Source organism: Hydractinia symbiolongicarpus, chromosome 9, assembly GCF_029227915.1.
Source record: "Hydractinia symbiolongicarpus strain clone_291-10 chromosome 9, HSymV2.1, whole genome shotgun sequence".
Classification (NCBI taxonomy): Eukaryota; Metazoa; Cnidaria; class Hydrozoa; order Anthoathecata; family Hydractiniidae; genus Hydractinia; species Hydractinia symbiolongicarpus.
The window spans coordinates 11,019,785-11,035,539 of NC_079883.1; the positions used below are offsets into that span (position 1 = coordinate 11,019,785).

Here is a 15,755-nt window from a genome sequence, read left to right on the forward strand (position 1 = left end):
ATTATCTATTAGACTTTAAGGTTATAGTTTTGTGAAAAAAACAATGTTTTTTTAAAGATGTGTGGCTATAAAAATAGCCGTTGTTTTCTGAGTGTAGCGGTTTACTTCTTCTGTCCTTTGTCGTTCTTCTTTGGGAGTAAGACAGCTTGAATGTTTGGCAAAACACCACCAGCTGCAATGGTTACACCGCTCAAAAGTTTGTTTAATTCTTCATCATTACGAACAGCCAATTGTAAATGTCTTGGAATAATCCTAGCTTTTTTGTTGTCTCTTGCTGCGTTACCAGCCAACTCCAATATCTCAGCAGATAAATATTCCAAGACGGCTGCTAAGTAAACTGGTGCTCCAGATCCAATTCGGTTAGCATAGTGCCCTCTACGAAGGAATCTATGCACTCTACCGACTGGAAATTGAAGTCCAGCTCTTGAGGATCTTGTCTTGGCTTTAGCCTTAGCTTTTCCACCTTTTCCACGTCCAGACATAACTGCGATTTGATTTGTAAGTTAATACAAAAACGTACGAATATTTAACGTAAGTGTTAACGAAATAAACTTTACTCGTTTTTTCATCATAAAAATAGGATCGAAATCATGTTTTTTTAACCAATCATAATTAAGTATTAAACAAAAGATTTTTTTTTTAACCAATTAAATTGCGTATCGGCGTTTTCGGATCGAATTCGATCCGATTTTTTTACTTATAAACAAAAAGTTTTGACTTGCAGTTTAATGCTTATTTACAAGTTAAGTAGCAAAAATTTTTAACCATGTCTGACGCAGCAGCTAAAGGAGGAAAACAGGCACCTAAAGTAGCCAAGAAAGGTGAAAAAAGAGCCGGCAAAAAAGGAGGAAAGATTGGTGGAACTGGTGAAAAGAAACGCAAGAGAAAGAGAAAGGAAAGTTATGCTATTTACATCTACAATGTTTTGAAACAAGTTCACCCAGATGTCGGAGTTTCAAGCAAAGCTATGAGCATCATGAACTCATTTGTCAACGACATCTTTGAGCGCATTGCTTCCGAAGCTTCGCGTTTGGCTCTTCAAAACAAAAAGTCGACCATCTCTTCTCGTGAAATTCAAACCGCAGTACGTCTTCTCTTGCCTGGAGAACTTGCAAAACACGCAGTCAGTGAAGGAACAAAAGCCGTCACAAAATACACAAGCAGCAAGTAAACCAACGTCTACCAAACACAAACGGTCTTTTTTAAGACCACACATCTTTAAAAAAACATTTACTTGGCGTCACTACAAGTTAACCGAAGTTAATAAAACTTCTAAATAATGTGCTTAAGAACACTAGCCTACATTTAAAATACTTCCCCATGTGTGTGTGGATTAGCTTCACTTTTCATACGTATTATTAGCTGTACTTGCAGAAAAGACAAGTACATTGATCCATGTTATTGCTTACATTTAACTTAACCCAGCTTTTCACGGAAACACTCCCAGGCAAATTAACCCTACAAAGTATTTCTAAATTTTTTTTGTGTCATATATGACATAGTATCGTATAGCAATAAATGTAACTGTGACAAGACTTTACACATTGTGTAATTTGGAAGCGTGCACAAAGTAATGTTTTAAAAGATTTGTGGCTATAAAAATAGCCGTTTTTGTTGAGCAATGACAACGCTTAACCTCCGAATCCGTAAAGAGTTCTTCCTTGACGTTTTAAGGCATAAACAACATCCATAGCGGTAACGGTCTTGCGTTTAGCGTGCTCTGTGTAGGTTACAGCATCACGAATAACATTCTCTAAGAAAACCTTCAGTACACCTCTGGTTTCCTCATAGATAAGGCCAGAGATACGTTTGACACCACCTCGTCGAGCAAGACGCCGAATAGCAGGTTTTGTGATTCCCTGAATGTTATCACGAAGAATTTTTCGGTGACGTTTAGCACCTCCTTTTCCCAATCCTTTACCTCCTTTTCCGCGTCCAGACATATTGATATAGTTGCGTACAGAACGAGTACAAAAACAACGTTTGAGTTAACAGAATTCAGACAGCTTTAAAAAGAGGCCATAAAATTACCTACTGCTCGTGGAAACACCCTAATTAACCAATAGAGTTGCGTCATTACAAAATGTTCCGAACATTTTGTACATTTTTTTAAGTAAAACTGTAGTTTTTTTAAAAATTCGTGGTCTTAATGTTTCAGTAAGGCAATAAATTTGGCATCGTTGGAATTCGCCAAACCTTCTGCTACTTACTAAAAAAAAAAAAAGTCAAAAGCTTTTGTGTATCAGAAGATACAGCCGTTTTCCCGTAGCCAAAAAACACAGATTTTATAAAAATGTTAAAGTAATGAGCGTAATGTCATTATGCAGCCAATCAGAAATTACTTTCTTACCACCAATCAAATGGTTTGTTTTGAACCTTAGCTGTCAATCAATATGAGAAATAAAACTTTGGCGCGATAGTGCATTTTAGACCGTCTTGTGTATCCGTACTACATCGACTTCTTAAAATATGGCTCGTACAAAGCAAACTGCACGTAAATCTACTGGAGGAAAGGCTCCACGAAAACAACTCGCCACTAAAGCTGCGAGGAAAAGCGCACCAGCTACTGGAGGAGTGAAAAAACCACATCGTTACAGACCTGGTACAGTTGCTCTCAGAGAAATCAGAAGATACCAGAAGTCAACCGAGCTCTTGATCCGCAAGTTGCCTTTCCAGCGTCTTGTGCGAGAAATTGCTCAGGACTTCAAAACAGATCTGCGATTCCAGAGCACAGCCGTTATGGCTCTGCAAGAGGCTTCTGAAGCGTACCTTGTTGGCTTGTTCGAGGATACTAACTTGTGTGCCATTCACGCAAAACGAGTTACAATCATGCCTAAAGACATCCAGTTGGCAAGAAGAATTCGTGGGGAACGTGCCTAAGCATCTTACCAAACAAAAAACGGCTATTTTTATAGCCACACATCCATAAAAAATATTACGGCTAGCTTTTTATATCAAACTTTGTCCTGCTTTCTGTTTAAATTTTATGCTACATAAAAATTTTATGCTACATAAAGTTTGACAATGTTAAAAATATGAAGGGCAAGAAAAGTAAAAGCAAGAAAATAAGAAATTTAAAAACGAAAATACTTAAACTTAGGGAATCTAATCTTAAATTTACTCTTTTTTAACTGTTTAAGTGACTTAAACAAGTTTAACTTTGTACCAAGATAATGTTTTTTTGTAAATGTGTGGCTATAAAAATAGCCGTTTGTTAATGTAATAGCCAGATACACACAAATTATTTTTTTGCGGTCTTCTTTGCTGCCTTTTTGGGAGTCTTTTTGACCTTCTTTGCTGCAGGTTTTTTAGCAACAGGCTTCTTTGTGGGTTTCTTAGCTGCTGGTTTCTTAGCCGAGGCTTTCTTTGTGGCAGGCTTCTTTGCTGCTTTCTTTGGCGTGCTCTTCTTTGCTGGCTTCTTTTTTGGTGTACTTTTCTTTGCAGTAGGCTTCTTTGCCGTTGGCTTTTTTGCTGCGGCCTTTTTCTTAGGTTTTTCTTTTTTTACCTGACCTAGCTTGAATGATCCAGAAGCACCAGTGCCTTTAGTTTGAATCAAATCGCCTGATGTTACTCCTCGTTTAAGAGCCATTTTCAGATGATGATCTGAGTTTTCAGCAACTTTGTAATTTGCATGAATATATTTTGTAATAGCTTGGCGAGATGAACCACCGCGTTCCTTTAGGGTAGCGATAGCAGCCTTGATCATGTCCACATATTTAGGGTGATCAGCTGTCTTCTTTGCAGCAGGTTTCTTCTTGGGTGCGATTTTCTTTGGAGAAGCTGCTTCACTCATTTTTAATGTTTTCTTACAACAATCCAACGATAAACGATGCTTGTTATCACAGTAGAAGTATACTAAACATTACCGTGTAAATGAGATATAATTTAAGACGGTGCGAAGTATGCGGACGTAAAAGTACCACTCCCGGGAATTGATTTGGCGCGAAAACAGAAATGTGTGTTTCTGTACATCGTATAATGTCCGTTTTGGGTGCCGCGACTATGCGAAAGCATGTTAATTTTTATTTGTAGTACGACGCAATAGTCTGCAAGAGAAGCTGCTGGAGTTTGAGGTCTTCAGCATTACATCTAGTCTGTTAATTTGGGCTTCTTCCGCGCTCGTGTTAGGATTTTCATAAAGCGTTCTTTGGTTTGCGTTGCGTATGTCGGCCTACATCATCGACACGGCCTGTTTCCGGCTATTAGGAGCAATTCATATATTGGGCACTGCGTTTCGACTTTTTTATTAGACCACAGTAAAAAAATTCACTCACAGAAGTCCCTTTCTTTCATGGCTACAAACACGAAGAATTCTGTCGTAAGTAAAACGAATGCGCAAGCCAAAATGACGATGGGGCGAAGTCATAAGCATGGCCCTGTGGCCCAATGGATAAGGCATCTGACTACGAATCAGGGGATTCCAGGTTCGACTCCTGGCAGGGTCGCACTGTCGCATTTCGGCTGCATGGTCTACTGTGTAACGCGCGCGCACGTTCTGGCGTAATGCGTTGATAAACGGAATGTACGCAGACATATTGGAAAGTAATATCACGCACTTAGTATCGTCGCCTTTGTTAGCATTCATGTAAGTTACCATCCACTCGCTACAGTCGCTCTCCATCCTACGGCTAAATCAACAGCCGTGATTTTTACTATGTCGCCGTCCATCCGTACGCGGTGACAGTTGTAAGCTTTACAGTAACGTGACATGCTCCACAAGCAGTTACGGTGTGTGGACGATGCCTATCATGGCAACGCTTGTTCTTTATCGCTTCTCGGCCTAATGGCTAAGATCAAGTGTAGTATCTGTTCTTATCAGTTTAATATCTGGTAGGCCATTCTCTGAATGGTCAGTATATTAATCTGATTTTTGGCCTTGGGTCATGGAGGTGGATTCATTCACGCCGTGACCACGGGTTGCCTTGGTGTTGCACTATTACCGATGGCGGCCCACATAAGCAATAAAAGAATAATAGCAGTCCTCTTTCCGACGGCACTCTGCATAGTCTACGGCGGGAACAAAACGCGTACACTGGGGGAGAATACAGCCTATGCCCCGCGACACGGCAGTTTATAACACACTCAAGCCACAAGCATTAACAAACTTTGAAGGGTACCCTCATGCTACGGTGCAGTTCCAACTCATACTTACCTGACGGGGAAGTAAAGACTGATCAATGAGGGTTTTCTTCCAGAGTGAGGCTCTTGCATTGCACTACGCTTGGGCTGACCTCTGCGATTACTGCAAACGTCAGTAACTCGACCGTACAATTTCTGGTAGTGGGGGCCTGCGTCCGCGCTCGCCCCCTCCTTAAGTCAAAATGAATGAGCTTAGAAAAGTTGCGCGGCCAAATGTCGGTGGTGACTTAAACGCTAAGGTAAAACCTCGCTTGGCTGTTACGAAACGTGATTGCGATATAAGTCCTCGGAAGGCGGCGGAATTTTATTTTATTTGCCATTCCGTCAGGGTTATTGGATGATCGGCAATAGATCGAGTTTGTATGCATTTGAAAGCTCTTTTTTCTCGTACTATCACCTGAAAATGTCGTAGGAAAATGTCATAGGAAACACTTTCAACAACCGCCACGTTCCTTAATTGTTATAACAAGAAATATATCACAGCAAATGAAAATGAAAAGCCTACGACACCGGGAGTTCCCAGGCGGTCCCCCATCCAAGTACTATCCCGGCCCGACGATGCTTAACTTCCGTGATCAGACGAGAACGGGTGTGTTCATCGTGGTATGGCCGTAGACATTAGTAGGTGCAAATACGTGCAATTTATTTTGACGTTGTGATCAAATTTTTTTATTTAATTTCTTTGAGTTACTTAGGACAAGGCGTATGCATGGATTATCTATTAGACTTTAAGGTTATAGTTTTGTGAAAAAAACAATGTTTTTTTAAAGATGTGTGGCTATAAAAATAGCCGTTGTTTTCTGAGTGTAGCGGTTTACTTCTTCTGTCCTTTGTCGTTCTTCTTTGGGAGTAAGACAGCTTGAATGTTTGGCAAAACACCACCAGCTGCAATGGTTACACCGCTCAAAAGTTTGTTTAATTCTTCATCATTACGAACAGCCAATTGTAAATGTCTTGGAATAATCCTAGCTTTTTTGTTGTCTCTTGCTGCGTTACCAGCCAACTCCAATATCTCAGCAGATAAATATTCCAAGACGGCTGCTAAGTAAACTGGTGCTCCAGATCCAATTCGGTTAGCATAGTGCCCTCTACGAAGGAATCTATGCACTCTACCGACTGGAAATTGAAGTCCAGCTCTTGAGGATCTTGTCTTGGCTTTAGCCTTAGCTTTTCCACCTTTTCCACGTCCAGACATAACTGCGATTTGATTTGTAAGTTAATACAAAAACGTACGAATATTTAACGTAAGTGTTAACGAAATAAACTTTACTCGTTTTTTCATCATAAAAATAGGATCGAAATCATGTTTTTTTAACCAATCATAATTAAGTATTAAACAAAAGATTTTTTTTTTAACCAATTAAATTGCGTATCGGCGTTTTCGGATCGAATTCGATCCGATTTTTTTACTTATAAACAAAAAGTTTTGACTTGCAGTTTAATGCTTATTTACAAGTTAAGTAGCAAAAATTTTTAACCATGTCTGACGCAGCAGCTAAAGGAGGAAAACAGGCACCTAAAGTAGCCAAGAAAGGTGAAAAAAGAGCCGGCAAAAAAGGAGGAAAGATTGGTGGAACTGGTGAAAAGAAACGCAAGAGAAAGAGAAAGGAAAGTTATGCTATTTACATCTACAATGTTTTGAAACAAGTTCACCCAGATGTCGGAGTTTCAAGCAAAGCTATGAGCATCATGAACTCATTTGTCAACGACATCTTTGAGCGCATTGCTTCCGAAGCTTCGCGTTTGGCTCTTCAAAACAAAAAGTCGACCATCTCTTCTCGTGAAATTCAAACCGCAGTACGTCTTCTCTTGCCTGGAGAACTTGCAAAACACGCAGTCAGTGAAGGAACAAAAGCCGTCACAAAATACACAAGCAGCAAGTAAACCAACGTCTACCAAACACAAACGGTCTTTTTTAAGACCACACATCTTTAAAAAAACATTTACTTGGCGTCACTACAAGTTAACCGAAGTTAATAAAACTTCTAAATAATGTGCTTAAGAACACTAGCCTACATTTAAAATACTTCCCCATGTGTGTGTGGATTAGCTTCACTTTTCATACGTATTATTAGCTGTACTTGCAGAAAAGACAAGTACATTGATCCATGTTATTGCTTACATTTAACTTAACCCAGCTTTTCACGGAAACACTCCCAGGCAAATTAACCCTACAAAGTATTTCTAAATTTTTTTTGTGTCATATATGACATAGTATCGTATAGCAATAAATGTAACTGTGACAAGACTTTACACATTGTGTAATTTGGAAGCGTGCACAAAGTAATGTTTTAAAAGATTTGTGGCTATAAAAATAGCCGTTTTTGTTGAGCAATGACAACGCTTAACCTCCGAATCCGTAAAGAGTTCTTCCTTGACGTTTTAAGGCATAAACAACATCCATAGCGGTAACGGTCTTGCGTTTAGCGTGCTCTGTGTAGGTTACAGCATCACGAATAACATTCTCTAAGAAAACCTTCAGTACACCTCTGGTTTCCTCATAGATAAGGCCAGAGATACGTTTGACACCACCTCGTCGAGCAAGACGCCGAATAGCAGGTTTTGTGATTCCCTGAATGTTATCACGAAGAATTTTTCGGTGACGTTTAGCACCTCCTTTTCCCAATCCTTTACCTCCTTTTCCGCGTCCAGACATATTGATATAGTTGCGTACAGAACGAGTACAAAAACAACGTTTGAGTTAACAGAATTCAGACAGCTTTAAAAAGAGGCCATAAAATTACCTACTGCTCGTGGAAACACCCTAATTAACCAATAGAGTTGCGTCATTACAAAATGTTCCGAACATTTTGTACATTTTTTTAAGTAAAACTGTAGTTTTTTTAAAAATTCGTGGTCTTAATGTTTCAGTAAGGCAATAAATTTGGCATCGTTGGAATTCGCCAAACCTTCTGCTACTTACTAAAAAAAAAAAAAGTCAAAAGCTTTTGTGTATCAGAAGATACAGCCGTTTTCCCGTAGCCAAAAAACACAGATTTTATAAAAATGTTAAAGTAATGAGCGTAATGTCATTATGCAGCCAATCAGAAATTACTTTCTTAGCACCAATCAAATGGTTTGTTTTGAACCTTAGCTGTCAATCAATATGAGAAATAAAACTTTGGCGCGATAGTGCATTTTAGACCGTCTTGTGTATCCGTACTACATCGACTTCTTAAAATATGGCTCGTACAAAGCAAACTGCACGTAAATCTACTGGAGGAAAGGCTCCACGAAAACAACTCGCCACTAAAGCTGCGAGGAAAAGCGCACCAGCTACTGGAGGAGTGAAAAAACCACATCGTTACAGACCTGGTACAGTTGCTCTCAGAGAAATCAGAAGATACCAGAAGTCAACCGAGCTCTTGATCCGCAAGTTGCCTTTCCAGCGTCTTGTGCGAGAAATTGCTCAGGACTTCAAAACAGATCTGCGATTCCAGAGCACAGCCGTTATGGCTCTGCAAGAGGCTTCTGAAGCGTACCTTGTTGGCTTGTTCGAGGATACTAACTTGTGTGCCATTCACGCAAAACGAGTTACAATCATGCCTAAAGACATCCAGTTGGCAAGAAGAATTCGTGGGGAACGTGCCTAAGCATCTTACCAAACAAAAAACGGCTATTTTTATAGCCACACATCCATAAAAAATATTACGGCTAGCTTTTTATATCAAACTTTGTCCTGCTTTCTGTTTAAATTTTATGCTACATAAAAATTTTATGCTACATAAAGTTTGACAATGTTAAAAATATGAAGGGCAAGAAAAGTAAAAGCAAGAAAATAAGAAATTTAAAAACGAAAATACTTAAACTTAGGGAATCTAATCTTAAATTTACTCTTTTTTAACTGTTTAAGTGACTTAAACAAGTTTAACTTTGTACCAAGATAATGTTTTTTTGTAAATGTGTGGCTATAAAAATAGCCGTTTGTTAATGTAATAGCCAGATACACACAAATTATTTTTTTGCGGTCTTCTTTGCTGCCTTTTTGGGAGTCTTTTTGACCTTCTTTGCTGCAGGTTTTTTAGCAACAGGCTTCTTTGTGGGTTTCTTAGCTGCTGGTTTCTTAGCCGAGGCTTTCTTTGTGGCAGGCTTCTTTGCTGCTTTCTTTGGCGTGCTCTTCTTTGCTGGCTTCTTTTTTGGTGTACTTTTCTTTGCAGTAGGCTTCTTTGCCGTTGGCTTTTTTGCTGCGGCCTTTTTCTTAGGTTTTTCTTTTTTTACCTGACCTAGCTTGAATGATCCAGAAGCACCAGTGCCTTTAGTTTGAATCAAATCGCCTGATGTTACTCCTCGTTTAAGAGCCATTTTCAGATGATGATCTGAGTTTTCAGCAACTTTGTAATTTGCATGAATATATTTTGTAATAGCTTGGCGAGATGAACCACCGCGTTCCTTTAGGGTAGCGATAGCAGCCTTGATCATGTCCACATATTTAGGGTGATCAGCTGTCTTCTTTGCAGCAGGTTTCTTCTTGGGTGCGATTTTCTTTGGAGAAGCTGCTTCACTCATTTTTAATGTTTTCTTACAACAATCCAACGATAAACGATGCTTGTTATCACAGTAGAAGTATACTAAACATTACCGTGTAAATGAGATATAATTTAAGACGGTGCGAAGTATGCGGACGTAAAAGTACCACTCCCGGGAATTGATTTGGCGCGAAAACAGAAATGTGTGTTTCTGTACATCGTATAATGTCCGTTTTGGGTGCCGCGACTATGCGAAAGCATGTTAATTTTTATTTGTAGTACGACGCAATAGTCTGCAAGAGAAGCTGCTGGAGTTTGAGGTCTTCAGCATTACATCTAGTCTGTTAATTTGGGCTTCTTCCGCGCTCGTGTTAGGATTTTCATAAAGCGTTCTTTGGTTTGCGTTGCGTATGTCGGCCTACATCATCGACACGGCCTGTTTCCGGCTATTAGGAGCAATTCATATATTGGGCACTGCGTTTCGACTTTTTTATTAGACCACAGTAAAAAAATTCACTCACAGAAGTCCCTTTCTTTCATGGCTACAAACACGAAGAATTCTGTCGTAAGTAAAACGAATGCGCAAGCCAAAATGACGATGGGGCGAAGTCATAAGCATGGCCCTGTGGCCCAATGGATAAGGCATCTGACTACGAATCAGGGGATTCCAGGTTCGACTCCTGGCAGGGTCGCACTGTCGCATTTCGGCTGCATGGCCTACTGTGTAACGCGCGCGCACGTTCTGGCGTAATGCGTTGATAAACGGAATGTACGCAGACATATTGGAAAGTAATATCACGCACTTAGTATCGTCGCCTTTGTTAGCATTCATGTAAGTTACCATCCACTCGCTACAGTCGCTCTCCATCCTACGGCTAAATCAACAGCCGTGATTTTTACTATGTCGCCGTCCATCCGTACGCGGTGACAGTTGTAAGCTTTACAGTAACGTGACATGCTCCACAAGCAGTTACGGTGTGTGGACGATGCCTATCATGGCAACGCTTGTTCTTTATCGCTTCTCGGCCTAATGGCTAAGATCAAGTGTAGTATCTGTTCTTATCAGTTTAATATCTGGTAGGCCATTCTCTGAATGGTCAGTATATTAATCTGATTTTTGGCCTTGGGTCATGGAGGTGGATTCATTCACGCCGTGACCACGGGTTGCCTTGGTGTTGCACTATTACCGATGGCGGCCCACATAAGCAATAAAAGAATAATAGCAGTCCTCTTTCCGACGGCACTCTGCATAGTCTACGGCGGGAACAAAACGCGTACACTGGGGGAGAATACAGCCTATGCCCCGCGACACGGCAGTTTATAACACACTCAAGCCACAAGCATTAACAAACTTTGAAGGGTACCCTCATGCTACGGTGCAGTTCCAACTCATACTTACCTGACGGGGAAGTAAAGACTGATCAATGAGGGTTTTCTTCCAGAGTGAGGCTCTTGCATTGCACTACGCTTGGGCTGACCTCTGCGATTACTGCAAACGTCAGTAACTCGACCGTACAATTTCTGGTAGTGGGGGCCTGCGTCCGCGCTCGCCCCCTCCTTAAGTCAAAATGAATGAGCTTAGAAAAGTTGCGCGGCCAAATGTCGGTGGTGACTTAAACGCTAAGGTAAAACCTCGCTTGGCTGTTACGAAACGTGATTGCGATATAAGTCCTCGGAAGGCGGCGGAATTTTATTTTATTTGCCATTCCGTCAGGGTTATTGGATGATCGGCAATAGATCGAGTTTGTATGCATTTGAAAGCTCTTTTTTCTCGTACTATCACCTGAAAATGTCGTAGGAAAATGTCATAGGAAACACTTTCAACAACCGCCACGTTCCTTAATTGTTATAACAAGAAATATATCACAGCAAATGAAAATGAAAAGCCTACGACACCGGGAGTTCCCAGGCGGTCCCCCATCCAAGTACTATCCCGGCCCGACGATGCTTAACTTCCGTGATCAGACGAGAACGGGTGTGTTCATCGTGGTATGGCCGTAGACATTAGTAGGTGCAAATACGTGCAATTTATTTTGACGTTGTGATCAAATTTTTTTATTTAATTTCTTTGAGTTACTTAGGACAAGGCGTATGCATGGATTATCTATTAGACTTTAAGGTTATAGTTTTGTGAAAAAAACAATGTTTTTTTAAAGATGTGTGGCTATAAAAATAGCCGTTGTTTTCTGAGTGTAGCGGTTTACTTCTTCTGTCCTTTGTCGTTCTTCTTTGGGAGTAAGACAGCTTGAATGTTTGGCAAAACACCACCAGCTGCAATGGTTACACCGCTCAAAAGTTTGTTTAATTCTTCATCATTACGAACAGCCAATTGTAAATGTCTTGGAATAATCCTAGCTTTTTTGTTGTCTCTTGCTGCGTTACCAGCCAACTCCAATATCTCAGCAGATAAATATTCCAAGACGGCTGCTAAGTAAACTGGTGCTCCAGATCCAATTCGGTTAGCATAGTGCCCTCTACGAAGGAATCTATGCACTCTACCGACTGGAAATTGAAGTCCAGCTCTTGAGGATCTTGTCTTGGCTTTAGCCTTAGCTTTTCCACCTTTTCCACGTCCAGACATAACTGCGATTTGATTTGTAAGTTAATACAAAAACGTACGAATATTTAACGTAAGTGTTAACGAAATAAACTTTACTCGTTTTTTCATCATAAAAATAGGATCGAAATCATGTTTTTTTAACCAATCATAATTAAGTATTAAACAAAAGATTTTTTTTTTAACCAATTAAATTGCGTATCGGCGTTTTCGGATCGAATTCGATCCGATTTTTTTACTTATAAACAAAAAGTTTTGACTTGCAGTTTAATGCTTATTTACAAGTTAAGTAGCAAAAATTTTTAACCATGTCTGACGCAGCAGCTAAAGGAGGAAAACAGGCACCTAAAGTAGCCAAGAAAGGTGAAAAAAGAGCCGGCAAAAAAGGAGGAAAGATTGGTGGAACTGGTGAAAAGAAACGCAAGAGAAAGAGAAAGGAAAGTTATGCTATTTACATCTACAATGTTTTGAAACAAGTTCACCCAGATGTCGGAGTTTCAAGCAAAGCTATGAGCATCATGAACTCATTTGTCAACGACATCTTTGAGCGCATTGCTTCCGAAGCTTCGCGTTTGGCTCTTCAAAACAAAAAGTCGACCATCTCTTCTCGTGAAATTCAAACCGCAGTACGTCTTCTCTTGCCTGGAGAACTTGCAAAACACGCAGTCAGTGAAGGAACAAAAGCCGTCACAAAATACACAAGCAGCAAGTAAACCAACGTCTACCAAACACAAACGGTCTTTTTTAAGACCACACATCTTTAAAAAAACATTTACTTGGCGTCACTACAAGTTAACCGAAGTTAATAATACTTCTAAAAAATGTGCTTAAGAACACTAGCCTACATTTAAAATACTTCCCCATGTGTGTGTGGATTAGCTTCACTTTTCATACGTATTATTAGCTGTACTTGCAGAAAAGACAAGTACATTGATCCATGTTATTGCTTACATTTAACTTAACCCAGCTTTTCACGGAAACACTCCCAGGCAAATTAACCCTACAAAGTATTTCTAAATTTTTTTTGTGTCATATATGACATAGTATCGTATAGCAATAAATGTAACTGTGACAAGACTTTACACATTGTGTAATTTGGAAGCGTGCACAAAGTAATGTTTTAAAAGATTTGTGGCTATAAAAATAGCCGTTTTTGTTGAGCAATGACAACGCTTAACCTCCGAATCCGTAAAGAGTTCTTCCTTGACGTTTTAAGGCATAAACAACATCCATAGCGGTAACGGTCTTGCGTTTAGCGTGCTCTGTGTAGGTTACAGCATCACGAATAACATTCTCTAAGAAAACCTTCAGTACACCTCTGGTTTCCTCATAGATAAGGCCAGAGATACGTTTGACACCACCTCGTCGAGCAAGACGCCGAATAGCAGGTTTTGTGATTCCCTGAATGTTATCACGAAGAATTTTTCGGTGACGTTTAGCACCTCCTTTTCCCAATCCTTTACCTCCTTTTCCGCGTCCAGACATATTGATATAGTTGCGTACAGAACGAGTACAAAAACAACGTTTGAGTTAACAGAATTCAGACAGCTTTAAAAAGAGGCCATAAAATTACCTACTGCTCGTGGAAACACCCTAATTAACCAATAGAGTTGCGTCATTACAAAATGTTCCGAACATTTTGTACATTTTTTTAAGTAAAACTGTAGTTTTTTTAAAAATTCGTGGTCTTAATGTTTCAGTAAGGCAATAAATTTGGCATCGTTGGAATTCGCCAAACCTTCTGCTACTTACTAAAAAAAAAAAAAGTCAAAAGCTTTTGTGTATCAGAAGATACAGCCGTTTTCCCGTAGCCAAAAAACACAGATTTTATAAAAAAGTTAAAGTAATGAGCGTAATGTCATTATGCAGCCAATCAGAAATTACTTTCTTAGCACCAATCAAATGGTTTGTTTTGAACCTTAGCTGTCAATCAATATGAGAAATAAAACTTTGGCGCGATAGTGCATTTTAGACCGTCTTGTGTATCCGTACTACATCGACTTCTTAAAATATGGCTCGTACAAAGCAAACTGCACGTAAATCTACTGGAGGAAAGGCTCCACGAAAACAACTCGCCACTAAAGCTGCGAGGAAAAGCGCACCAGCTACTGGAGGAGTGAAAAAACCACATCGTTACAGACCTGGTACAGTTGCTCTCAGAGAAATCAGAAGATACCAGAAGTCAACCGAGCTCTTGATCCGCAAGTTGCCTTTCCAGCGTCTTGTGCGAGAAATTGCTCAGGACTTCAAAACAGATCTGCGATTCCAGAGCACAGCCGTTATGGCTCTGCAAGAGGCTTCTGAAGCGTACCTTGTTGGCTTGTTCGAGGATACTAACTTGTGTGCCATTCACGCAAAACGAGTTACAATCATGCCTAAAGACATCCAGTTGGCAAGAAGAATTCGTGGGGAACGTGCCTAAGCATCTTACCAAACAAAAAACGGCTATTTTTATAGCCACACATCCATAAAAAATATTACGGCTAGCTTTTTATATCAAACTTTGTCCTGCTTTCTGTTTAAATTTTATGCTACATAAAAATTTTATGCTACATAAAGTTTGACAATGTTAAAAATATGAAGGGCAAGAAAAGTAAAAGCAAGAAAATAAGAAATTTAAAAACGAAAATACTTAAACTTAGGGAATCTAATCTTAAATTTACTCTTTTTTAACTGTTTAAGTGACTTAAACAAGTTTAACTTTGTACCAAGATAATGTTTTTTTGTAAATGTGTGGCTATAAAAATAGCCGTTTGTTAATGTAATAGCCAGATACACACAAATTATTTTTTTGCGGTCTTCTTTGCTGCCTTTTTGGGAGTCTTTTTGACCTTCTTTGCTGCAGGTTTTTTAGCAACAGGCTTCTTTGTGGGTTTCTTAGCTGCTGGTTTCTTAGCCGAGGCTTTCTTTGTGGCAGGCTTCTTTGCTGCTTTCTTTGGCGTGCTCTTCTTTGCTGGCTTCTTTTTTGGTGTACTTTTCTTTGCAGTAGGCTTCTTTGCCGTTGGCTTTTTTGCTGCGGCCTTTTTCTTAGGTTTTTCTTTTTTTACCTGACCTAGCTTGAATGATCCAGAAGCACCAGTGCCTTTAGTTTGAATCAAATCGCCTGATGTTACTCCTCGTTTAAGAGCCATTTTCAGATGATGATCTGAGTTTTCAGCAACTTTGTAATTTGCATGAATATATTTTGTAATAGCTTGGCGAGATGAACCACCGCGTTCCTTTAGGGTAGCGATAGCAGCCTTGATCATGTCCACATATTTAGGGTGATCAGCTGTCTTCTTTGCAGCAGGTTTCTTCTTGGGTGCGATTTTCTTTGGAGAAGCTGCTTCACTCATTTTTAATGTTTTCTTACAACAATCCAACGATAAACGATGCTTGTTATCACAGTAGAAGTATACTAAACATTACCGTGTAAATGAGATATAATTTAAGACGGTGCGAAGTATGCGGACGTAAAAGTACCACTCCCGGGAATTGATTTGGCGCGAAAACAGAAATGTGTGTTTCTGTACATCGTATAATGTCCGTTTTGGGTGCCGCGACTATGCGAAAGCATGTTAATTTTTATTTGTAGTACGACGCAATAGTCTGCA

At 39.7% G+C, this 15,755-nt stretch overlaps 1 protein-coding gene and 8 non-coding genes across 9 annotated transcripts in view; 6 read left to right on the top strand and 3 right to left on the bottom strand.

Annotated features, from left to right (window-relative positions):
• Positions 1-4,372: 4,372 nt before the first annotated feature.
• On the top strand, positions 4,373-4,445 carry Trnar-acg (transfer RNA arginine (anticodon ACG)). Its single transcript has one exon. It is a non-coding gene; the product is annotated as a tRNA-Arg (tRNA).
• Positions 4,446-4,767: 322 nt separating this feature from the next.
• LOC130661249 (U2 spliceosomal RNA) lies at positions 4,768-4,959 on the top strand. Its single transcript, XR_008988443.1, has one exon. It is a non-coding gene; the product is annotated as a U2 spliceosomal RNA (small nuclear RNA).
• A 185-nt stretch (positions 4,960-5,144) lies between these two features.
• Positions 5,145-5,309, top strand: LOC130660203 (U1 spliceosomal RNA). The gene has a single exon (XR_008987403.1). It is a non-coding gene; the product is annotated as a U1 spliceosomal RNA (small nuclear RNA).
• A 328-nt stretch (positions 5,310-5,637) lies between these two features.
• LOC130658246 (5S ribosomal RNA) lies at positions 5,638-5,756 on the bottom strand. Its single transcript, XR_008985462.1, has one exon. It is a non-coding gene; the product is annotated as a 5S ribosomal RNA (ribosomal RNA).
• Positions 5,757-10,224: 4,468 nt separating this feature from the next.
• Trnar-acg (transfer RNA arginine (anticodon ACG)) lies at positions 10,225-10,297 on the top strand. Its single transcript has one exon. It is a non-coding gene; the product is annotated as a tRNA-Arg (tRNA).
• A 322-nt stretch (positions 10,298-10,619) lies between these two features.
• LOC130661250 (U2 spliceosomal RNA) lies at positions 10,620-10,811 on the top strand. Its single transcript, XR_008988444.1, has one exon. It is a non-coding gene; the product is annotated as a U2 spliceosomal RNA (small nuclear RNA).
• A 185-nt stretch (positions 10,812-10,996) lies between these two features.
• LOC130660204 (U1 spliceosomal RNA) lies at positions 10,997-11,161 on the top strand. The gene has a single exon (XR_008987405.1). It is a non-coding gene; the product is annotated as a U1 spliceosomal RNA (small nuclear RNA).
• A 328-nt stretch (positions 11,162-11,489) lies between these two features.
• On the bottom strand, positions 11,490-11,608 carry LOC130658247 (5S ribosomal RNA). The gene has a single exon (XR_008985464.1). It is a non-coding gene; the product is annotated as a 5S ribosomal RNA (ribosomal RNA).
• A 1,346-nt stretch (positions 11,609-12,954) lies between these two features.
• LOC130657764 (histone H1-delta-like) overlaps positions 12,955-15,755 on the bottom strand; it is a gene marked incomplete at its 5' end in the record, with an annotated part of 61,044 nt that continues 58,243 nt past the window's right edge. Inside the window, one exon of the mRNA XM_057460768.1 lies at positions 12,955-12,976. Within this exon, the coding sequence (XP_057316751.1) occupies positions 12,955-12,976 (22 nt within the window). The remainder of the gene's footprint in view (positions 12,977-15,755) is intronic.